The sequence below is a fragment of the Ammospiza caudacuta genome, chromosome 31 (genome assembly GCF_027887145.1).
Source record: "Ammospiza caudacuta isolate bAmmCau1 chromosome 31, bAmmCau1.pri, whole genome shotgun sequence".
Classification (NCBI taxonomy): Eukaryota; Metazoa; Chordata; class Aves; order Passeriformes; family Passerellidae; genus Ammospiza; species Ammospiza caudacuta.
In genome coordinates, this window is record NC_080623.1 from 2,709,874 (window position 1) to 2,733,716 (window position 23,843).

Genomic DNA, 23,843 nt, shown 5'->3' on the forward strand with positions numbered 1-23,843 from the left:
TTTGGGGCTCCCAGAGAGCCCCAGACCCTCAGCTCGGTGGGGCAACGGGTTTTAGGGAGCCCCCATGGACCCTGTGGGATTGGAGGGAGCATCCCGTGGGTCGGAGTGGGGGTTTTGGGGTGGTTGGGGTAGTTTTAGGGTGGTTTGGGGTGGTTTTGGGGCTCCCAGAGAGCCCCAGCCCCATCCAGACCCCTCAAATCAGGGGGGGCAAAGGGTTTTGGGGAGCCCCTGTGGACCCCTGTGGGTCTGAGGGGGGGTTTTGGGGTGGTTTGAGGTGGTTTTGGGCTGGTTTTGGGGTGTGCTGGTGCTCTGAGGATGTGGGGCGTTGGGGAAATGCTGCCTGGCACCCACCTGGAAGGGGAAAAAGGGCCCCTGGAGGATGTGGGGCATTGGGGAAATGGCACCTGGCACCCACCTGGCACGCTGGAGGTGGGGGCAGAGCCCCCCAGGGCTGGCGCAGGAGGTGCTGTAAGGGGTAAAAAAGGGGGGGACACAGCCCTGGGAAGGGAAGTGGTGTGAAAATCCAGGCATGGTGTGATGTGTGCTGTACCTGGGCACACCTGTGGGGAAGCCTGGAAATGTCCCAGCCCAGTTTGGAGCACCCTGGGCTGGAAAAGGATGAGTTCTGAGCTCTCTCCTGTCCCAAGCTGTGACTTTTGTGTGCTGTGGGTGTTTTACCTGTGCCTGCAGAGCTCTGTGTGTGTTCTGTACCTGTACCTGTCACACAGGTGTGTGAACCTGTGCTCCAGGGCTGGCACAGGAGGTCCTGGAAGGGGTAAAAAAAGGGGAACACAGCCCTGGGAAGGGAAGTGTTGTGAAAATCTGACAGTTCAGAGGTGGGGACAGTGTGCTCTGTGCTGTACCTGTGTGTCCCCACATGCAGTGACACCCTGGGCACACCTGTGAGGAAGCCTGGAAATGTCCCAGCCCAGTTTGGAGCACCCAGGACTGGTGAAAGGTGGGACAGGATGAGCTCTGAGCTCTCTCCTGTCCCAAGCTGTGATCTTTGTGTGAGCTCTGTGTGTGTTCTGTACCTGTACCTGTCACACAGGTGTGTGAACCTGTGCTCCAGGGCTGGCACAGGAGGTCCTGGAAGGGGTAAAAAAAGGGGAACACAGCCCTGGGAAGGGAAGTGGTGTGAAAATCTGACGGCTCTGAGGCGGGGACAGTGTGCTCTGTGCTGTACCTGTGTGTCCCCACGTGCAGTGACACCCTGGGCACACCTGAGTGGGAGCCTGGAAATGTCCCAGCCCAGTTTGGAGCACCCTGGGCTGGAAAAGGATGAGTTCTGAGCTCTCTCCTGTCCCAAGCTGTGATCTTTGTGTGAGCTCTGTGTGTGTTCTGTACCTGTCCCTGTTCACACCAGGTGTGTGAACCTGTGCTCCAGGGCTGATGCTCGCCAGGTGTCTCAGGTGATGCTTGTGAGAAGGAGGAGGAGGTGGAAATTTGCCCCCCTCACCTCCCAGGTGCACATTTGTTGGATTTTGCTCTTTTCTGACCCATAAATGAGGCAACTGAGAGGTGTTTTGAAAGCTTAAATTCCATTTTCAGTCCCATGTGAAGGGTGAGGCAATGCAGGTGTTATAATTCACACCATCACAATCAGAATCTATTTCTTAATTACAATGTAATAATTATAAACTTTTAGTTATTATTAAAGGTTTATCATTAATTAATTACAAACCTTTCTTGGCTTATAATGCATTTTCAAGCATTTGAAACTTATTTCTAGTTTTATTTCTCTTTTAACAACGTTTGTCTCGTTCTGTGCCATTTCAAAGTCAGGGTTTTTTTACCTTAAAATTTGTATATAAATGCAGATTACGTGAGTTTTTTGTCAGATTTTGAGAATTTTACACCTAAACACGTGCACCTCTCTGCTGAGCTGGGTCAGTGTGGGTTTATGTGTGCACACACACCTGAGCTGGGGGGCTGGGGTCACCCCAAAACCCCAAAAACTTTAGCGGAAGGGTTTGCAAACCTCTTTAACCCAGGTGGGAGCTTTCCCCGGGGTTAATCCCCAAATTCTCCTGCCAGGCTCAATCCCAGTTGAGATTCCCCCTTCTCTTCTCCCTGGTTCCTCCTCATCCCTTTTTCCCCCTTTTCCCCCTCATTTCCACCCCAAAACCCCACAAACTTTAGGAGAAGGGTTTGCAATCCTCTTTAACTCAGGTGGGAGCTTTCCCCAAGGTTAATCCCCAAATTCTCCTGCCAGGCTCAATCCCAGGTGAGATACCCTTTCTCCCTGTTTCCTCCTTATCTCTTTTTTCCCTTTTTCCCCCTATTTCCCCCACTTTCTTTGGCTGAGGTCAGCCCAAAACCCCACAAACTTTAGGAGAAGGGTTTGCAAACCTCTTTAACCCTGGCAGGTGAGGGAAAGGGGGAGATTTTCCCAGGTTAATCCCCAAATTCCCCTCCAAGCTCCCAGCCCAGGGGACAGGTGAGAGCCCCTTTCTCTCCCTGCTGTTTCCTCCTCATCCCTTTTTCCCCCTTTTCCCCCTCATTTCCACCCCAAAACCCCACAAACTTTAGGAGAAGGGTTTGCAATCCTCTTTAACTCAGGTGGGAGCTTTTCCCAAGGTTAATCCCCAAACTCTCCTGCCAGGCTCAGTCCCAGGTGAGATTCCCCCTTCTCTTCTCCCTGGTTCCTCCTCATCTCTTTTTTTCCCTTTTTCCCCCTATTTCCCCCACCTTCCTGGGCTGGGGTCACCCCAAAACCCCACAAACTTTAGGAGAAGGGTTTGCAATCCTCCTTAGCCCTGGCAGGTGAGGAAAGTTGGGAACTTTTCCCGGGTTAATCCCCAAATTCCCCTCCAAGCTCCCAGTCCATGGGACAGGTGAGAGCCCCTTTCTCTCCCTGCTGTTTCCTCATCACTTTTTTTCCCATTTTCTCCCTCATTTCCACCCCAAAACCCCACAAACTTTAGGAGAAGGGTTTGCAAACCTCTTTAACCCTGGCAGGTGAGGGAAAGTGGGAGATTTTCCCGGGTTAATCCCCAAATTCCCCTCCAAGCTCCCAGCCCAGGGGACAGGTGAGAGACCCTTTCTCTGCCCCGTTTCCTCCTCATCTCTTTTTCCCCTTTTCCCCCCCATTTCCCCCACCCTCCCGAGCAGCCCCCTCCCCTGTGCGTGTCCCTCTGTCCCCCCCTGTCCATTCTTCCTGCCTGACACGCTCACAAAGCCCCTGGACGAGCTTTCAAAGGGGGAGCTCATGCGGAAGAATCGCTGCCCCCCGAGCCCCTCCCGGCTCCAAAGCCGACCCAGCGCTGTTCCCAGCGGGGTGAGGGGCTCCCCCTCCCCCAGACCCCCTTGTTTGGGGCGATTCCCCGCGGTTCTAAGGGGGAAGGAGCCCCTTGTTCCCAGCGCCACCCACCCAGTGTGGTGGCATCTCCTGTGAGGTGTCCGTGTCACCCTCGGGGATTTGGGGACCAGAGGGGTGGGAATGGATGGGTCCAGGATGGTGGAAATGGAGTTGGGGGGCAAGAAAAGCATCAGGAGTGGGAATGGAGTGGGGGGACAGGATGGTTGAGGTGGATTTGGGGACAAGATGGTGACTAAGGGGACCATTTGGGGACAAGATGGGGACAGAATGGTGGCCCTGAGTGAGGGCAGGACTCCTCCAGTGGTGGCTCCTGTCCGTGTCACCCTCATGATTTTGGGGACCAGGGGAGTGGGAACGGATGGGCTCAGGATGGTGGAAATGGATGGAAATTGAGTTGGGGGGCAGGAAAAGCACCAGGGGTGGGAATGGAGTAGGGGGACAGGATGGTTGAGGTGGATTTGGGGACAGAATGGTGGCCCCAGGTGGTGGCTCCTCCTGCAAGGTGTCCGTGTCACCCTTGGGGATTTGGGGACCAGGGGGGTGGGAGTAGATGGGTCCAGGATGGTGGAAATGGAGCTGGGGGGCAGGACAAGGACCAGGAGTGGGGGAACAGGATGGTTGAGGTGGGTTTGGGGACAGGATGGTTGAGGTGGATTTGGGGACAGGATGGTTGAGGTGGGTTTGGGGACAGGAGGGTTGAGGTGGATTTGGGGACAGCATGGTTGAGGTGGGTTTGGGGACAGCATGGTGGCCCCAGACTGGCTCCTGTCCATGTCACCCTCGGGGTTTTGGGGACCAGGGGGGTGGGAATGGACAGGCTCAGGATGGTGGAGATGGATGGAAATGGGGTTGGGGGACAGGACTAGGACTGTGGGTGGGGGGACAGGATGGTGGCCATGGGGTTGGGGACAGAATGGTGGCCCCAGGTGGTGGCTTCTCCTGCGAGGTGTCCCTGTCACCCTCGGGGTTTTGGGGACCAGGGGGGTGGGAATGGATGGGCTCAGGATGGTGGAGATGGAGTTGGGGGGCAGGACAAGGACCCGGAGTGGGGGGACAGCATGGTTGAGGTGGGTTTGGGGACAGGATGGTTGAGGTGGATTTGGGGACAGCATGGTTGAGGTGGGTTTGGGGACAGCATGGTGGCCCCCGGTGGGGGCAGGACCCCACACGCAGCGATCGGGGCTGGGCTGGGCTCACCCCCGTGGCTGCGTGGGTGGGACAGGGCAGGGTGGGGACCCGCGGGCAGGGCAGGGCTGGGTGGGACCTGCAAATGCTGCGGAATCCCTGGGAAGGGCGGAGGGAGGGAGCCAGATCTTGTCCTTGGCCTGGGAATGGTTCTGGCTGTGCCTCGCTTTTCCAGTTCATGGAATCCCAGAATTCCAGAATTTGGGCTGGAAGGAACCTTAAAGTCACGTTCTGACCCCTCACCATAGGCAGGGACATCTTCCACTATCCCAGGTTGCTCCAAGCCCTTGGACACTTCCAGAATTCCAGGGGCACCTTGTGCCAGGCCATCCCCACCCTCACAGGGAGGAATTTCTTCCAAATATCCCCAAATCTCGCCGATTTTTGTTTAAATCCAGGTCCCAGAAGGAACCTTAATGTCACTTGTCAACTCCTCAACACAGGCAGGGACACCCTCTGCTATCCCAGGTTCCTCCAACCTGGCCTTGGACACTTCCAGGATTTCAGGGGCACCCTGTGCCAGGGCATCCCCACCCTCATGGGGAGGAATTCATCCTCCAAATATCCCCAAATCTCGCAGATTTTTGTTTAAATCCAAGTCCCAAAGGAACCTTATAGTTGCATTCTGACATCTCACCATAAGCAAGGACACCTTCCGCTACCCCAGGTTGCTCCATGCCCCTTCCAACCTGGCCTTGGACACTTCCAGAATTCCAGGGGCACCCTGTGCCACCCTCACAGAGAGGAATTTCTTCCAAATATCCCCAAATCTCGCCGATTTCAGTTCAAATCCAGGTTCCAAAGGAGCCTTAAAGGTCTCGTTTTGACACCTTTCACTACCCCAGGTTGCTCCAAGCCCTGGCCTTGGGCACTTCCAGGACTCCAGGGACAGCCACAGCTTCTGAGGGCACCTCGTTCCGGGGCATCCCTACCCTCACAGGGAGGAATTTCTTCCAAATATCCTCAAATCTCGCCGATTTTAGTTTAAATCCAGTTCCAGAAGGAACCTTAAAGTGACATTCTGACCCCTCACCATAGGCAGGGACACCTTCCACTATCCCAAGTTGCTCCATGCCCCTTCCAACCTGGCCTTGGACACCTCCAGAATTCCAGGGGCAGACACAGCTTCTGTGGGCATCCTGTTCCAGGGCATCTCCACCCTCTCAGGCAGGAATTTCTTCCCAAAATCCCCAAATCTCCCCAATTTCAGTTCAAATCCAGGTTCCAAAGGAACATTAAAGTCACATTCTGACCCCTCACCATGAGCAGGGACACCTTGCACTATCCCAGGTTGCTCCAAGCCCTGTCCAACCTGGCCTTGGACACTTCCAGCATTCCAGGGGCACCCTGTGCCAGGGCGTGCCCAACCTCACAGAGAGGAATTTCTTCCCAAAATCCTCAAATTTCGCCGATTTTTGTTTAAATCCATTCCCGGCCATCGGGGTCCCGCGTACTCTGGCGCCCCCTGGCGGCCGAACCCAACCTCTCCCTCTCCCCCCCTCCAGGTCCCGGCATCGCCCCCAGGTCCCGGTGTCACCCCCCGGGCTTTGCCAACCCCCCCGATGTCCCCCTGAGCCACCCCCGGGCCCTATCGCGACATGTTCGACCCCTCGGGACCCCCGGCCGCCGGCTACAGCGAGCACTGCTGCCTGCACGCCCCGCACGGAGCAGCCCCCGCACCCCCGGGACCACCAGGTGGGTCATGGGGGGGCTTCAGGATCCTCATGGACCCCCCCCGAGGTCAGGGGGGCTCCGAGAGTCTCTGTCCCACACCCAGCTCAGCTCTGTTCCCTCCTCCAGGGCTGGATTTCCCCGTGTGCCACCAGCCCGGGCACCGCGGGTATGGGCTGGCACCGGGAGCTGAACACGCCGGGGATGGTGAGTCTGGGGGTTTGGGGGGCTGTGGGCCAGGGGGGGTTCCCTAGAGGGGTTAAACATCTCTGTGTTCCAAATTCAAAGTGAACTGGCACTCTTGCAGCCTCCTAACACCGGGTGTGTGTCCTTGGGGTGCCTCCAGCCCCCCTGGATCACACTGAGGGCTGTGCCCCCTGCTCTGCCCCCGGTTTTGGGGGGCTGGAGGCGTTAAACATCTCTCAGTTCCAAATTTAAGACACACTCTGAGCACTCCTGCCGCCTCCAAATACCAGGTTTGTGTCTTTGGGGTGTCTCCAGCCCCCCAGGATCACACTGAGGGCATTTCCCACCCTCTGCCCCCGGTTTTGGGGCACCATGGGGCAGGGGGGATTCCATAGAGGGGGTTAAAAATCTCTCAGTTCTGTGTGAACTGGCACACTCGGGGCAGCCTCCAAACACCACGTTTGTGTCTTTGGGGTGCCTCCAGCCCCCCAGGATCACACTGAGGGCCGTTCCCCCTGCTCTACCCCCGGTTTTGGGGGGCAGGGAGGATTCCCTAGAGGCGTTAAACATCTCTCAGTTCCAAATTTAAGACACACTCTGAGCACTCCTGCCGCCTCCAAACACCGAGTTTGTGTCTTTGGGGTGTCTCCAGCCCCCCAGGATCACACTGTGGGCTGTTCCCCCTGCTCTAACCCCGATTTTGGGGGGCAGGGAGGATTCCCTAGAGCAGTTAAACATCTCTCAGCTCCAAATCTAAAGCACACTCAGGGCACCCCTGCACCCTCCAAACACCAGGTTTGTGTCCTTGGGGTGCCTCCAGCCCCCCAGGATCGCACTGAGGGCCGTTCCCCCTGCTCTGCCCCCCTCCAGGCTCCCGTTTCTCCACGCCCCGAGGCGCAGGGAAGCTGGGCAAGAAGCGAGCCCTGTCCATCTCCCCCCTGTCCGACTCCAGCATCGACCTGCAGACCGTGATCCGCACCTCGCCCAACTCCCTGGTGGCTTTCATCAACTCCCGCTGCGCCTCCTCCGGCGGCTCCTACGGTCACCTGTCCATCAGCACCATCAGGTGGGCACTGCCCTGGCACCCCTGGCACCCCCTGGAGTGGGAATCCACAAAATTAAAGGGTTTGGGGAAAGCTGCAAGATGCAGGCATCAGATACAGCAGAACTGTGAGCAGAGCTAAGCAGCAGCCGTGAGATTGGTCAACAGGAAAAGTATTTAAACTGTAGGAAAGCAAAGGTAAATAGAATAATACGGGAGGCATCCTCTGTTATTCTGTTTATATATATTATATGTATAGATATAATATATATAATATTTAAATATATTATATATTATATATTATATTATACTTATATTTATGTATTATGAATTTGTATTATATAATATATATTATATAATATAAAGATAGATATACAATTCTATATATATTTATGTATAGATAATCTAGATATTATATATACAAATATATAATATATATTATATATATTATATGTATTTTATATAGATAGATTAGATAGATGACAGATAGATAGATAGATAGATAGATAAATAAATAAATATATAATTATATATATATTTCTGTATAGATATACTGGATATTATATAAATAAAATATACATTACATATATAATATATAAAAATATATATAATATATTCTATATTATATATATAATATATAGATAAATATGTAATTATATATATGTATAGATATTATATATATTACATATATAATGTATATTATATATACTATATATATTATATATACTATATATTATATATATTATATATTTTATAAATATATAATATATTGTATATATTATATATAAATATATAACTATATATATATTTATGTATAAATATTCTATCTATATATTATCCTCTACGCATCCACCCTGTGTATTAACACTTGTCAGAATAACTCCCTAAGCTATAGAAAAGTTTATCTAGCAAGATATTAGGAAAGTTAAAGCTTAATAATGGAGCTCTGTGCGTTGTGTTTTAAGGCTCACAAGCAGGTATTGTGTTGGAAATAAGCAGCATTGTTTTAACCAAAGGCACGTTGCTCATGGTGATTGGGTAGAACTGCTGTCAATGTGCTTTTGCTTTGTGTGATTGGTCAAAAAACCTTATAAAACGAGTTGTAACGTTGAGTTCTTTGTCTGCTGCCTGGAATGTGAGCTGCTGGCATCTTCCCATTGTCATAAGCATGGAATGAGAGTGATGCTGGAAAATAAAACAGCTCGATGCGCTTTCAGCAGCAGCCCCGTCCCATTCATAGTTTGTAAATAACCCCCCTTGCCCATTCACACCTTGGGGAGCAGGGTGGGGAAGGGATGATTGGGATTCCACATCTCCGTTCTTATCTCCCAATGGTGTCACCTGCTCTCCACAGCCCGTCCCTGGGGTACCAGAGCCCACCCGGGCAGCAGAAGGGCCAAGGGCACCTGTACACGACACCCCCAGCCTGCAGCTCCCACGAGGTGCCCACACGTGGGGGGCTGCTGCAGCACCCACCTGCTCGAGGGGCACTGAAACACTGCCAGGTATGGGGGGAAATGTGATAAACCCTAAAACACTGCCAGGTATGGGGGAAAATGTGAGATAAACCCTAAACCATACTGCCAGGTATGGGGGGAAATGTGATAAACCCTAAAACACTGCCAGGTATGGGGGATCTGTGAGAGAAACCCTAAAACACTGCCAGGTATGGGGGGAAATGTGAGATAAACCCTAAAACACTGCCAGGTATGGGGGGAAATGTGAGAGAAACCCTAAAACACTGCCAGGTATGGGGGGAAAAGTGAGAGAAACCCTAAAACACTGCCAGGTATGGGGGAAAATGTGAGATAAACCCTAAAACACTGCCAGGTATGGGGGATCTGTGAGAGGGACCCCAAACACTGCCAGGTATGGGGGAAAATGTGAGAGAAACCCTAAAACACTGCCAGATATGGGGGGAAATGTGAAATAAACCCTAAACCATACTGCCAGGTATGGGGGATCTGTGAGAGAAACCCTAAAACACTGCCAGGTATGGGGGATCTGTGAGAGAAACCCTAAAACACTGCCAGGTATGGGGGATCTGTGAGAGAAACCCTAAAACACTGCCAGGTATGGGGGGAAATGTGAGATAAACCCTAAAACACTGCCAGGTATGGGGGAAAATGTGAGATAAACCCTAAAACACTGCCAGGTATGGGGGGAAATGTGAGATAAACCCTAAAACACTGCCAGGTATGGGGGATCTGTGAGAGAAACCTTAAAACACTGCCAGGTATGGGGGAAAATGTGAGATAAACCCTAAAACACTGCCAGGTATGGGGGGAAATGTGAGATAAACCCTAAAACACTGCCAGGTATGGGGGGAAATGTGAGAGAAACCCTAAAACACTGCCAGGTATGGGGGGAAATGTGAGAGAAACCCTAAAACACTGCCAGGTATGGGGGGAAATGTGAGATAAACCCTAAAACACTGCCAGGTATGGGGGGAAATGTGAGATAAACCCTAAAACACTGCCAGGTATGGGGGGAAATGTGAGAGAAACCCTAAAACACTGCCAGGTATGGGGGATCTGTGAAATGGGGCACAGAAACACTTCCAGGTGTGGGGGAAATGTGAGAGAGGGGATCCCTGTGAGCAGGGTTCCATTTAATTTGGGATCCTTGTGAGTGGGGTTCCATGTGAGTGGGGTTCCATGTGAAAGGGGATTGAAAGGGGATCCCTGTGAGAGGGATCAGTGTGATTTGGGTTCCATGTAACTGGGGATCCCTGTGATTGGGGTTCCATGTAACTGGGGTTCCATGCAATTGAGGATCTCTGTGAGTGGGGTTCCATGGAATTGGGGTTCCGTGGAATTGGGGATCTGTATGAGGGGGGGTCTCATGTGAAAAGGGGATCCCTGTGAATGGGGGTCTCTGTGAGTGAGTTTCCATGTGAAAAGGGGATCCCTGTGAGTGGGGCTCCATGTGAAAGGGGATCCCTTTAATTGGGGTTCCATGTAATTGGGGATCCCTGTAAGAGGGGGTCTCTGTGAGTGGGGTTCCATGGTATTGAGGATCTGGGTGAGTGGGATTCCATGTGAAAGGGGATTGAAAGGGAATCCCTGTGAGTGGGGATCCCTGTGAGTGGGGTTCCATGTATGTGGGTGTCCATGTGATTTGGGTTCCATGTAATTGGGGATCCCTGTGAGTGGGGATCTATGAGTGGGACCCATGTGAAAAGGTGATCCCTGTGAGTGGGGCTCCATGTAATTGGGGATCCCCATGACTAGGGTTCCATGTGATTGGGATTCCATGTGAAAAGAGGTCCCTGAGAGTAGGGTTCCATGTAATTGGGGATCCCTGTGAGTGGGGTTCCATGTAATTGGGGATCCCTGTAAGTAGAGGTCTCTGTGAGTGGGGTTCCATGGAATTGGGGTTCCATGGAATTGAGGATCCCTGTGATTGGGGTTCCATGTGAAAGGGGATCTCTGTGAGTGGGGTTCCATGTAATTGGGGATCCCCGTGAGTAGGGTTCCATGTGAGTGGGATCCCTGTGATTTGGGTTCCATGTAAGTGAGCTGCATCCATGTGAGCTGTGCATCCCTGTCATTCCTGTTCCCGTGCCCATCTCCTCCTGACTCCCTCCCTCTTCCCTGCCCTGGCAGCAGCTGAAGCTGGAGTGGAGCCTGAGCAGCCCCCTGAGTGCCAAATTCCCAGAGGAGCGATCTGAGGGTGACATCTCCAGCCCAGCATCCACGGGCACCCAGGTACACCCCTGCCCATCAGATCCCCCCAAACTCCCGTGGGGTCACACCTGGGAGCGCTCACCTGCCCGTGCCCCCCAGGACCCCTTGCTGGGCATGCTGGATGTCCGGGAGGAGCTGGAGAAGGAGGATGGCAAAGCTGAGTGTGAGGCTGTGTATGAGACCAACTGCTACTGGGACGGCTGTGCCAAGGAGTTCGAAACGCAGGAGCAGCTGGTGCACGTGAGTCAGGGGCTGCCAAGGTGTTGCCACCCCAAAATCTGCCCTCAGGCTGCTGGGCAGCATCCCCTGGATCAGTCTGTGATTCCTGCTCCCAGGTCCCAGCCACCCCTGGGGACTCACCATGGTGCTGGAGTTCCCTCCTGGTTCTCCTCAGTTCTCCTCAGCCACTGGTGCTTCCAGATCCCTCCTTTGCTGCAGCTTTGCTTCCTCCAACTCTCCCATATCCCCTGACCATCCTTTGGACCACTTGGACCCCTCTTGGTCCTCCCAGAGTATCCCTCAAACATCCCCTGCATTCTCTGCCTCCTCCAAACACCACCTGGCCTGTTCTCCCCCAAACTCTGGTGTCTGCACCTGCCATCCCAGTCCCTCAGTGTCCCTTTCTCCCATCCCAGTCCCTCAGTGTCCCTATCTCCCATCCCAGTCTGTCCATGCCCCTTTCTCCCACCCCATTCCTCTCTCAATCCCTCCAACCCCTTTCTCCCATCCCAGTCTTTCCTGTATCTCTTTCTCCCATCCCAATCCCTCCATCTCCCTTTTCCCATCCCAGTCTCTCCTGTACCCCTTTTCCCCATCCCAGTCTGTCCATCCCCTTTCTCCCATCTCAGTCTCTCCTCTGTCCCTTTCTCCCTCCCCAGTCTTTCCTGTATCTCTTTCTCCTCTCCCAATCCCTCCATATCCCTTTTTCACATCCCAATTTCTCCTGTATCCCTTTCTTCTATCCCTATCCCAGTTTCTCCTGTGTCCCTTTCTCCCACCCCATTCCTCTCCCAATCTCTCCTGTATCCCTTTTCCCCATCCCAGTCTGTCCATCCCCTTTCTCCCACCCCATTCCTCTCTCAATCCCTCCAACCCCTTTCTCCCACCCCAGTCTTTCCTGTATCTCTTTCTCCTCTCCCAATCCCCCCATCCCCTTTCTCCCATGCCAGTCTATCAATGTCCTTTTCTCCCATCCCAGTCTCTCCTGTATCCCCTTCTCCCATCTCAGCCTGCCCATGTCCCTTTTTCCCATCCCAGTCCCTCCATCACCTTTCTCCCATCCCAGGTTGTGCCTGTCCCTTTCTCCCATTCCAGTCTCTCCTGTATCCCTCTCTCCCATCCCAGTCTCTCCTGTATCCCTTTCTCCTATCCCTATCCCAGTTTCTCCTGTGTCCCTTTCTCCCACCCCATTCCTCTCTCAATCCCTCCAAGCCCCTTCTCCCACCGGATTCTTCCCTGTATCTTTCTCCCATCCCAGTCGGTCCATCCCCTTTCTCCCACTCCATTCCTCTTCCAATCCCCCATCCCCTTTCCCTCCTTCGTCCCCCATCCCTTGTCCCCCTCCCCAGTGCCCCCAGTGGCGCTGCCCTCCCTCCCCAGCACATCAGCAACGAGCACATCCACGGCGAGAAGGAGTTCGTGTGCCACTGGGCGGCGTGCTCGCGGGAGCAGAGGCCCTTCAAGTGTCCCTTTCTCCCATCCCAATCTCTCCTGCATCCCCTTCTCCCATCCCAGTCTGTCCATCCCCTTTCTCACACCCCATTCCTCTCTCAATCCCTCCAACCCCTTTCTCCCATCCCAGTCTTTCCTGTATCTCTTTCTCCTCTCCCAATCCCTCCATCTCCCTTTTCCCATCCCAATCTCTCCTGGATCCCTTTCTCATCCCATCCCAGTTTATCCTGTATTCCTTTCTCCTACCCCACTCTTCTCCCAATCCCTTCATCCCCTTTCTCCCATCCCCGTTTGTGCATGTCCCTTTCTCTCATCCCAGTCTCTCCTGTATCCCTTTCTCCTATCCCTATCCCAGTTTCTTCTCTGTCCCTTTCTCCCATCCCATTTCTCTCTCAATCCATCCAACCCCTTTTTCCCACTCCAGTCTTTCCTGTATCTCTTTCTCCCATCCCATTCCTCTCTCAATCCATCCAACCCCTTTTTCCCACCCCAGTCTTTCCTGTATCTCTTTCTCCCATCCCATTCCTCTCTCAATCCATCCAACCCCTTTTTCCCACTCCAGTCTTTCCTGTATCTCTTTCTCCCATCCCAATCCCTCCATCCCCCTTCTCCCATCCCAGTCTCTCGTGTCCCTTTCTCCCACCCCACTCCTTTCCCAGTCCTTCCATCCCCTTTCTCCCATCCCAGTCTCTCCTGTATCCCTTTTGCCCATCCCCTTTCCCTCCTTCATCCCCCATCCCTTGCCCACCTCCCCAGTGCCCCCAGTGCCCCAGTGCCCCAGTGCCCCCAGTGCCCCCAGTGCCCCCGGTGACGCTGCCCTCCCTCCCCAGCACATCAACAACGAGCACATCCACGGCGAGAAGAAGGAGTTCGTGTGCCACTGGGCGGCGTGCTCGCGGGAGCAGAGGCCCTTCAAGGCTCAGTACATGCTGGTGGTGCACATGAGGCGCCACACGGGAGAGAAACCTCACAAGTGCACGGTGAGAGGCCAAAAAACTGCCCCCAAAATCCTGGCTGGGCTGGGGGAGTGAGGGGTGTCTCGGTTTGGAAAGAGAGGTGTGTGCTAAAGAAGGCAGGAGCGTCCCCTGAAATGGGAAATGGAAACCCTCTCCCTCCAAATTATTACAAATTTTAAATTAAGGGGCTCTCAGGCAAAAAATCTGGGAGCAGGAATAACAGTTTGTCTTGGTTTGAAAGTCAGGTGTCTATTAAAGAGAGCAGGAGCCTCCCCTGAAAGGGAAAATATAAACCCCCTCCCTCCAAATTATTAAAAATTTTAAATTAAGGGGCTTTCAGGCAAAAAATCTGGGAGCTGGAGCCTGGGTGGCAGAAGAGGCTGGCAGAAGGTGGGTATAGGTGTGGTGCTCATGGAATCCTGGAATGTTTTGGGTTAGAGGCACCTTAAAGTTCATCACATCCCACCTTCCACTACCCCAGGCTCCTCCAAGCCCTGTCCAACCTGTCCTTGGACACTTCCAGGGATGGAGCAGCCTCAGCTTCTCTATGCCAGGGCCTGCCCACCCTCACAGGGAGAAATTTCTTCTCAAAATCCCATTTGAACCCAAAGTCACATGGCCCTAGAGTTATCCCATGCTTTGGAGTATGTTCCTGAATTGAATCAGGGTGGGGAGCTGGGTGCTGCCGTCAATCCCAGTCTGGGGACCTCTGAGGGGCTGCCATGGGACAGAAGGAGGTGGCACAACACCAGGGTGAAGGTGTGAGGGTGGCAGGTGTGTTGGGAGGTGAGATGTGTCACATGTGGGACGTGTCACCACGTGCTCCCAGTCCTGGTGACAGCGTGTGACACGTCCCGCCCTGCTCTGCTGCAGTTTGAGGGCTGCAACAAGGCCTATTCCCGCCTGGAGAACCTCAAGACCCACCTGCGCTCGCACACGGGGGAGAAACCCTACGTGTGTGAGCACGAGGGGTGCAACAAAGCCTTCTCCAACGCCTCCGACCGCGCCAAGCACCAGAACCGCACCCACTCCAACGAGGTACGGCCCCACCGTGTGCTCCTGGGTCATTGCTGCCCTCTGAGAGCTCCTCACAGCCCTGGGCATCGCCCCAACTCCGTCTTTTCCTGCCTTAAACATCTCCTTCATCACCCTGGAATCCCTTTATCCTGCTCACTCCTTCCTCTGCCATCCTGAGCTCACCCCAGCGCCCACCGTGTGCCCTCCATGGGGATTCACCTGCTTTGATGCCACCCTCAGCTCTCTGCAGAGGTACGGCCCCACCGTGTGCTCCTGGGTCATTGCTGCCCTCTGAGAGCTCCTCACAGCCCTGGGCATTGCCCCAGCTCCCTCTTTTCCTGCTTTACATATCTCCTTCATCACCAGCATTCCTCCCTTTACCCCTTTTCTTCCTCTGCCATCCTGAGCCCACCATGCGCCCTCCAAGGTGGCTCAACCACTTTGATGCCAACCCCAGCTCTCTGCAGAGGTACGGCCCCACCGTGTGCTCCTGGATCACTGCTACCCTCTGAGAGCTCCTCACAGCCCTGGGCATCGCCCCAACTCCCTCTTTTCCTACTTTAAATGTCTCCTTAACCACCTGGGATCCCTTTCTCCTGCTCCTGCCTTCCTCTGCTATCCGGAGCTCACCCCAGTGCCCACTGTGTGCCCTCCATGGGGACTCAACCACTTTGATGCCACCCTCAGCTCTCTGCAGAGGGTGCCAAGGGGAGTTTGTTTTTGGGGAGGGGCCTCCTTCATCACCAGCATTCCCCCTGGGATCCCTTTACCCCACTCCTGAGCAGTTCCCTCTTTCCTCTGCCATCCTGAGCTCACCATGCGCCCTTCAAGATGGCTCAACCACTTTGATGCCACCCTCAGCTCTCTCCAGAGGATGACAAGGGGAATTTATTTTTGGGGAGGGGGCTGCAGTTGGAGCTTTCTCCCTCCCTCCTCCATGCCTATCAGGTCCCCCTGGGATCCCTTTACTCCACTCTTTGGCAGCTCCCTCCTTCCTCTGCCATCCTGAGCCCACCGTGCACCCTCCATGGGGACTCACCCGCTTTGATGCCACCCTCAGCTCTCTGCAGGGGGTGGCAAGGGGAGTTTATTTTTGGGGAGGGGGCTGCAGTTGGAGCTGTCTCCCTCCCTCCTCTCTGCCCATCGAATCCCCCTGGGATCCCTTTACCCCACTCCTGAGCAGTTCCCTCTTTCCTCTGCCATCCTGAGCTCACCAAGATGGCTCAACCACTTTGATGCCACCCTCAGCTCTCTGCAGAGGGTGGCAAGGGGGGTTTATTTTTGGGGAGGGGGCTGCAGTTGGAGCTAACAGCCTCCCTTCTCCATGCCTATCAGGTCCCTCTGGCATCCCTTTACCCCACTCCTGGGCAGTTCCTCCTTCCTGAGCTCATCCCAGTGCCCACCGTGCGCCCTCCATAGGGCTTTGATGCCACCCTCAGCTCTCTGCAGAGGGTGCCAAGGGAGGTTTATTTTTGGGTTGGGGGCTGCAGTTGGAGCTTTCTCCCCCCACCCCCTCCATGCAGAAGCCCTACGTGTGCAAGATTCCCGGCTGCACCAAGCGCTACACCGACCCCAGCTCCCTGCGCAAACACGTCAAGACCGTGCACGGCCCCGATGCCCACGTCACCAAAAAGCACCGGGGGGACGTGGGGCCGGGCCGGGCACTGCCCACCCCCGGTGCCCCCCCAGACATGAAGCAGGAGAAGGAGGCAAACGGCCCCAGCGAGGCTCGGAAGGACGATGGGAAACTCCTGGTGCCCGAGCTGGCCTTGGTGAGTGAGGAGCTGCGGGGTGATGGAGGATGGAGGGAGGGTTTGGTGGTGGGGGACAGGAAAAACCACCCCAAAGGTGTTCCTGGGGAGGCTTAGATATTGGGATATCTAATATTAGGATATCTAATAGGATATCTAATATTAGAATATCTAATATTAGGATACTAGATACTGGATAATAGAGAAAATTTCTTTGTTGTCAGGCACTGGAATTGGCTGCCTTATGAAATCACCATCCCTTTTCGGTGAAGTGTCCAAAAAACTCTGGGATGTGGCACTTGGGGACGTGGTTTAGTGGTGAGCATGGCAGCGTTGGGTTAATAGTTGGACTCAGTGATCTCAGAGGCTTTTCCAACCTTCATGATGATTCCAAGTGTGTCCAAGTGTGTCCTAACCCAACATGGCATCGTGTGGTGGTGTTTGCAGGGGTGCCAGGATGAGGGAAGAGATGAGAATCTTGACTCCGTGTTCCAGAAGGCTGATTCATTATTTTATGATATATATTGTAATAAAAGAAAATTATCTATTAAAACTTACTAAAGAATAGAAGAAAGCATTTCATCAGAAGGCTTGAAAGGAATAGAAATGAATGATAATAAAATCTTGTGACTGATCAGACAGTCCGAGACAGCTGACTGTGATTGGCCATTAATTAAAAACAACCACGTGAGACCAATCACAGATGCACCTGTTGCATCCCACAGCAGCAGATAATCAATGTTTACATTTCGTTTCTGAGGCCTCTCAGCTTCTCAGGAGGAAAAATCCTAACAAAATTTTTCATTAAATGTGTCTGTGACATTAGTGTTGGGTTTAGTTGGATTCAGTGATCTCAGAGGCTTTTCCAACCTTCATGGTGATTCCAAGTGTGTCCTGGTGTTGGGATCCTCAGCTTATCAGTGACCCCAAGAAAAGTTCCTAAGTCTCTTTTTCCAGCCCGGCGCTTGAAGAAAGAGTCAGAGCTCTTCATTTCTCGGTCTCAAGGTTGTTTATTGTGTCTTATCTATAAAAAATTTTCTCCTGCCCTGCTGAGGTCCATCCAGCAGGACAGTTCCAGGCACTCTGCCTGCCTCCAGGGCAGTGTTATCTCTTTAAACTAAAAACTACGTGTACAATTTATTTACAATTACTTCCCAATACCTATCACCTATGTTAGACAGTGAGCTTCTACTCTAAACCAATCCCAAAGTGCCTCCATCACAGTAGGAGATGGAGACCAAGAAGAAGAAGGAGAAGGAGAAGAAAGACAGGACATTCTTCCATCTTACCTCCTGAACCCCCATTCTAAATCCCCAAAATTCTACATTTTCACCCAGTGATTAATTCATTATCATTCTACTCAAACTCTTGTGGCTTGTAACTCCTCACACAAAGCTGGAATTGTTTCCAGCCCTTGGGGTGGTGTTTTTTGTACCAAAAACTACGTGTACAATATTTACAATAACTTCCCAATACCTATCAGCTATGTTAGACAGTGAGCTTCTATTCTAAACCAACCCAAAAGTGCCAACATCACTGCAGAAGATGGAGGCCAAGAAGAAGAAGGAGAAAGGTTGGACACGCCCAGTTCCCTCCATCTTGCCTCCTGAACCCCCATACCAAAAACCCCAAAATCTACTTTTTCCACCCCGTGATAACTTCACTATGATTCTACCTAAACTGTTGTGGCTTGCTGATCTTCATCTAAGGTTGGTAACTTGCTCCATGGGTCATAATCAAACCCACAGGTGTTTTGGGCTCTGTGCCAGGGTTTCTGAGCCCCCTGGCAGGGATCCTGGCCATCCTGGACAGCCAGAGGGATGTTCTGGGTTCCCACATCCTGGGTGTTTGACCCCCTTGCCATGCTCTGGTTCTCCCCAGAAGCCCCAGCCCAGCCCAGGCGGGCAATCCTCGTGCAGCAGCGACCACTCACCCCTGGGCAGCACCACCAACAACGACAGCGGCGTGGAGATGGCCGGGAACGCCGGCGGCAGCTACGAGGACCTGTCCACGCTGGAGGACGTGGTGCCCGGGGAGCCCATGGGCACCTCGGGGCTCATGGCCCTGCACAAACTGGAGAACCTTCGCATCGACAAGCTGAAGCAGCTGAGGAAACCGGCGGCTTCCAAGGGGCTGAGCCTGCCCCCCATCCCTGGAGCCGGTGAGATTGGGGCGCCTCTCCCCCTGGGATGTGGGGCTGGCCCGTGGGAGGGGTGTGAAGACACCTGGGTGGCAGCCAGAGGTTGCCACAGCTTGCTGGTGTTAGAATGTCTTGGTTTGGAAAGACAGGTGCCTGCTAAGGAAGGCAGGAGCCTCCCCTGAAATGGAGAATGTAAACCCTCCCCACCCCTCTGAATTGTTATAAATTTTAAATTACGGGGCTTTCAGGCAAAAATATTGGAGCAGGAAATAACAGTTCTTTAATAGGGAAGAAAATAAAAGGATAAAATAAAAAATGCAGTGAACTAAAAACAACACTGACAGAGTCAGAACCCAACCTGGCACCCTGTGGGTCAGGGTGTTGGTGGCAGTCCCATTGGAATTGTGGCTCAGCCCTCCTGCAGTGTCAGGGGTGGTTCTGCTGGAGCAGGGATCTGTAGAGAAGGATTTATTCTTCCTCTGAAGATCCAGTGGAAGAAGAGGCAGCTGCTGCTCCTCTGGGGAATCCAGTGGAGAAGCCGTGCTGGTGTCTCAAAAACCTCTGGATTATATCTGGGTAGGAATGTTTGAAACCTCAGATTGTATCCAGGTAGGAATGTTTGAAATCTCAGATTGTATCCAGGTAGGAATGTTAAAGATAATAATGAAAAACTCGTGACTCTTTCCAGAGCCTCAACACAGCTTGGCCCTGGTTGGCTGATAAGTCAAAACAATTTACGTGAAACCACATAAAGTTCATGGCTTATGAAATGAACCAATGAAACAATCATTGATAATTGTTGGTTAACAATGCCCAAACACATCCCAAAGCAGCAAAACACAGGAGAAGCAAATCAGAAAATTATTGTTTCCCTTTTTCTCTGAGCCTTCTCAGCTTCCCATGAGAAGAATCGTGGGCAAAGAGAATTTTTCAGAAAACATGACCATGACGGAAAATTTTTCAGAAAACATGAGCGTGACAGAGAATTTTTCAGAAAACATGACCGTGACGGAAAATTTTTCAGAAAACATGAGCGTGACAGAGAATTTTTCAGAAAACATGACTGTGACACTTCTCTCCCGCAGGCCTGCCCGGGGAGGTGCCACCGCCGGCCTCCCACCGCCGCATCGCCGAGCTGTCGGCGGCCGAGCTGGGCCTGGCGGCGCCGGGCGAGCGCCGCAGCAGCGGCACCAGCACCGTCAGCTCGGCCTACACCGTCAGCCGCCGCTCCTCGCTGGTGTCCCCGTACCTGTGCCCGGGCGGTGACGCCGCGGCCATGCCCGTGCCCGCTGACGGTTACGGTGCCGCCTCTCCGGATGAGCCGCGGCGCTCCGGTGATGCCGGGGGGCTGCCGGGGGTGGGTGACCTCACCCCGGCGCAGCGTTACCGCCTCAAGGCCAAGTACGCGGCGGCCACGGGCGGCCCCCCGCCCACCCCGCTGCCCAGCGTGGAGCAGGTGGCACCGGGTGGGCACGGTGGCACGCCCGGGGGTTACCCCGCGCACGCCGGGCCTCGCTGCATCACCAACGGCTTGGTGAGGAGGAACAGCTCCAATGAGAACCCCAGCTACCCAGGCAGCGTGCCCGCTCAGCTGGTGCCCCGACACGGTGTGCGACGGGCGAGTGACCCTGCCCGGACGGTGGCCAAGCCTCCGGCCGTGCCCAGGGTGCAGAGGTTTAAGAGTGTGGGCAATGTGAGCGTGCCAGGCGCGGGCCGGACGGTGCTGCAGCCCTTGGGTGGGTCTGAAGCCAACCTGCAGAGCCACGGCTTCTCCCCGCGCCCCCCCAGCATCACTGAGAACGTCTTCATGGAGAGCTTGGGGGGCCCTGGCCCCGAATCCGGCCTGCTGGACATGGAGCAGTACCTGGGTTATCCTGAGGAAAGCTTCCCGTGCCAGGGCACCGGCGTGGAGCTCCAGGGTGGCATCTACGGCGCTCACCGGACCATGGTGGGGACACATGGGGACATGGAGGAGGCACTGCTGCAGCAGCCTGAGTTCTCCCTCCCGCCGTGCCAGATGAACCAGCGCTTCCCCAGTTTGCCTGCTGGGAATGGGGCTGTGCCAGAGCCCTGGGATGGACCCACCCAGGGCACGCTGGGCATGAGCTCCAGGCAAGGTGTGGGTGCTCCCGCCATGTCTGGGCCACACTGTCCCCATCAAAACATCGAGTACCCCCACCCCGGCGCCTGTGGGCAGCATCCCAAACTGGTGAGCTCATGCCAGGACCCAGAATTTTCGGGGGGGCATCGTTTTAACCGGCTCCAGATCAAATCCGAGCAGCGATACCCAGCACCGAGCCCGGCACTGGCTCCCTGCCCCAGCACCAAGCTGGCCGGGCCCTCAGCCTCCCCCGCTGCCTTTGGGCACAGCATGGACATGGGGCACGGTGGGTACCCCCCTGTGGGACCCACACAAGGTGGGTACATGGGCATGGCCAGCCCGGGTGCCCGCCGAGCCCAGACCCCCACCCTGCAGAGCAAAGAGGTGATGGTCAGGAACTACGTGGAGGCGCAGCAGGCGCTGATGTGGGGGGAGCAGCCGCCCCCCTGCAAGGGCAGCGTGGCTGGCGTGGGGCTGGGCAGCGAGCCCGGGCAGTGCCAGGCCGTGCCAGCCCCGCCGCCGTACCTCAGCCCCAGGTACTGCAGTTACCAACCCAAAGGGGATCACCTGCAGAGCCTGGCAGAGCCCCAGCACCTCCTGAGCCCGCCCTGCTTCAACCCCGAGATGATCCCACACCCTCCAGCTGGCCCCAAACCACCGGCTCACCAACCTGCCCTGAGCTACCCCAACAGCCTGGCACAGCCTGGGCATGCCTACGACGGGGTGGACCCCGGTGCCCGGCGCCTGCCACGCTTGCCCCCGGCCCGCCCCGTGCCCGAGGGAGCCGGGACCCTCCCCCTGTACTACCCAGGGCAGGGGGGCAAAGGCGGGCACAAGCTGCTGGGGCAGGGGGCAGCGAGCTGCGGGCACTACGGCCCCGAGGGGCTCAAGGGCACCTCCTGTTACTACCTGGACTCTGGGGAGCAGGTGGCCAACAGCCTGGACTCGCTGGACCTGGAGAACACGCACCTTGACTTTGCTGCCATTGTGGAGGACGTGGAGACCCCCCCGGCGCTGCCCGGAGCCCCCAGCCCGGCCGGGGGGCTCCTGGTGCCCTCGCATGGGGGTGCCAACATGGCAGTGGGGGACATGAGCTCCATGCTGAGCACGCTGGCGGGGGAGAGCCACTTCCTCAACTCGCTGTCCTAACGGGGGGCACCTGCCCTCAGGTGGGGCCGGGGCTGGGGGTCCTTCTCACAGCCACGTTTGTGCCTGGGGGGAAGCGGGGACCACCCCCCTTGGAGTCACCCTGGTTCAGGAGGGGTCCGGGACACAGCCCCGACCCTCCAGGTGACCTCTGGAGTGGGGAACTGGTTTTATTGGGCCCTTACTGGGGTGAGCCGCCCCCCTCCTCACCCACGCAGCCTTAACGCCGAAACCAAAGAGCCCCCGCCCCACGGGCTGTCCCAGCGCTCCCAGTGCCCCCCGCCCCAAATCCCAGTCTGGCAGGACTGCAAGCGCCCCCAGCCCCACTCCAGGGGTGCTACTCCCCAAAGGTGGGGCGGGGGGTGCCTGTACATAGTGTTCATACCTGTCTGTCTGTCCGTCCGTCCCCCTGAACCTCCTTTCTGTGCGAGCACCAGCAGTGCCACCCCCTGCCCTCATTAAACCCTTTCTCAGGGGACTGTGACTGTGTGTTTGTCACCCCTGCCAGGTGTTTGTCACCCCTGCCAGGTGTTTGTCACCTGTGCCAGGTGTTTGTCACCCCTGCCAGGTGTTTGTCACCCCTGCCAGGGGCTCCCTGATCTCGTCCTTGGTCCCCTGTGACCAAAACCGCCCCGCAGCAGCTTCGCCACCCTCGGGCAGGGATCCCGAGTTGGTGTTGCCGTGACCCAGATCGCAATTAAGCGCTTCAAGTAATGCAAACGGCTTAAAATGATGCTGTTAATGATGCAAAAAAAAAAAAAATGGGTTAAAATAATTCAATTTTCGTGCGAAAAAATTGGCTAACATGACGTGATTAATGGTGGGGGGGGGAACGGTTAAAATAATGCGATTTTATGTTGTTTTGTTTGTGTAATTAATGGTGCAAAGATTGCATAAAGTAATGCAATTAACTGTGCCAAAATTTCATGAAATTATGCAATTTTGTATGATTTGCTATAACACAATGATGCAAAAAAAGTACTTAAAATAATACGATTGATGATGCAAAAAATATTTTAAATGCAACAATGCTGCATTTGCTTAAAATACGGCAATTATGTGTGCAAGATTTGTTTAAATAACACAATTGTGCATAATTTGCTTAAAATAATGCAATTAATTGTGCCAAAATTCCATTAAATTATGCAATTTTGTATAATTTTCTATAACAGAATAATGCAAAAAAGTACTTAAAATAACGCAATTGACGATGCAAAAAAATACTTAAAATGCGATGATGCAGCATTTGCTTAAAATAAGGCAATTATGTGTGCAAATTTGTTTAAATAACGCAGTTGTGCATAACTTGCTTAAAATAATTCAATCAGTGGTGCAAAAAATGCTGATCGTAATGAAATAGTGCAAAATTTTCCTTAAAATAACAAAACGAATAAGCAAATCTTTCATTAACGCAATTTTGCATAATTTCGTTGAACTCAATTAATCATGCAAAAAACAAAAAAAAAAACCCTGAACGCAATTATAGAAATCAGGGTGTTTCCCCGCGCACCCACAGCCTTGTCACGCTGTAATTAACCCGTAATTAACCCGTAATTAACAGGCAATTAAGGCGGAATTAAGCCGGCAGCGATGGGGCCGCGCCGGTGGCGCCCCCTGGTGGTGCCGGTAGGGAACGAGCGCGGCCGTGCCCGGCCCGGTCCTGCGATGCTCCGGGAGCACCGGGCGGAGATTCCGTGGGTCTGGAGCGGGTACCGGGCGTGTCCGTGGGTCCTCTGGAAGTCACGGGGTCCTGGGAAGCAGCGGGACCCCCGGGGATTCAGAGTTCAGGGGTGGAGGCTCCTTCACCGAGGTGGTGGCACCAAAGGGGACAACGCTTGGATGTCACCACCAATCCCGGTGTAACCGGTGCTTGTTGCGGTGACAGGAGGGGAGGTGAGACCCCCAGAGTGGCAGTCGTGGCATGGAGAGGGGCCCTGGGGACACGGATCCCCCCTCAGCCGGGCTC

General features: G+C 54.1%; 1 protein-coding gene across 1 annotated transcript; it reads left to right on the plus strand.

Moving 5' to 3' along the window:
- The first annotated feature begins 6,105 nt into the window (after positions 1 to 6,105).
- On the plus strand, positions 6,106 to 21,880 carry GLI1 (GLI family zinc finger 1). The gene is made up of 11 exons (XM_058822270.1): positions 6,106 to 6,202; positions 6,308 to 6,385; positions 7,235 to 7,430; positions 8,761 to 8,911; positions 11,015 to 11,116; positions 11,195 to 11,335; positions 13,597 to 13,746; positions 14,596 to 14,760; positions 16,263 to 16,511; positions 18,372 to 18,651; positions 19,716 to 21,880. The coding sequence occupies exons 1-11, from the start codon at positions 6,106 to 6,108 to the stop codon at positions 21,878 to 21,880; spliced, it is 3,774 nt and encodes a 1,257-aa protein (XP_058678253.1).
- Positions 21,881 to 23,843: the final 1,963 nt, after the last annotated feature.

Coding starts and splice junctions, on each gene's coding strand:
- GLI1 (XM_058822270.1), top strand. CDS start 6,106: ATGTTCGACCCCTCGGGACCCCCGGCCGCCGGCTACAGCGAGCACTGC. Junction 11,336..13,596: donor CGCAGGAGCAGCTGGTGCAC/GTGAGTCAGGGG, acceptor CTCCCTCCCCAG/CACATCAACAACGAGCACAT. Junction 13,747..14,595: donor AGAAACCTCACAAGTGCACG/GTGAGAGGCCAA, acceptor GCTCTGCTGCAG/TTTGAGGGCTGCAACAAGGC.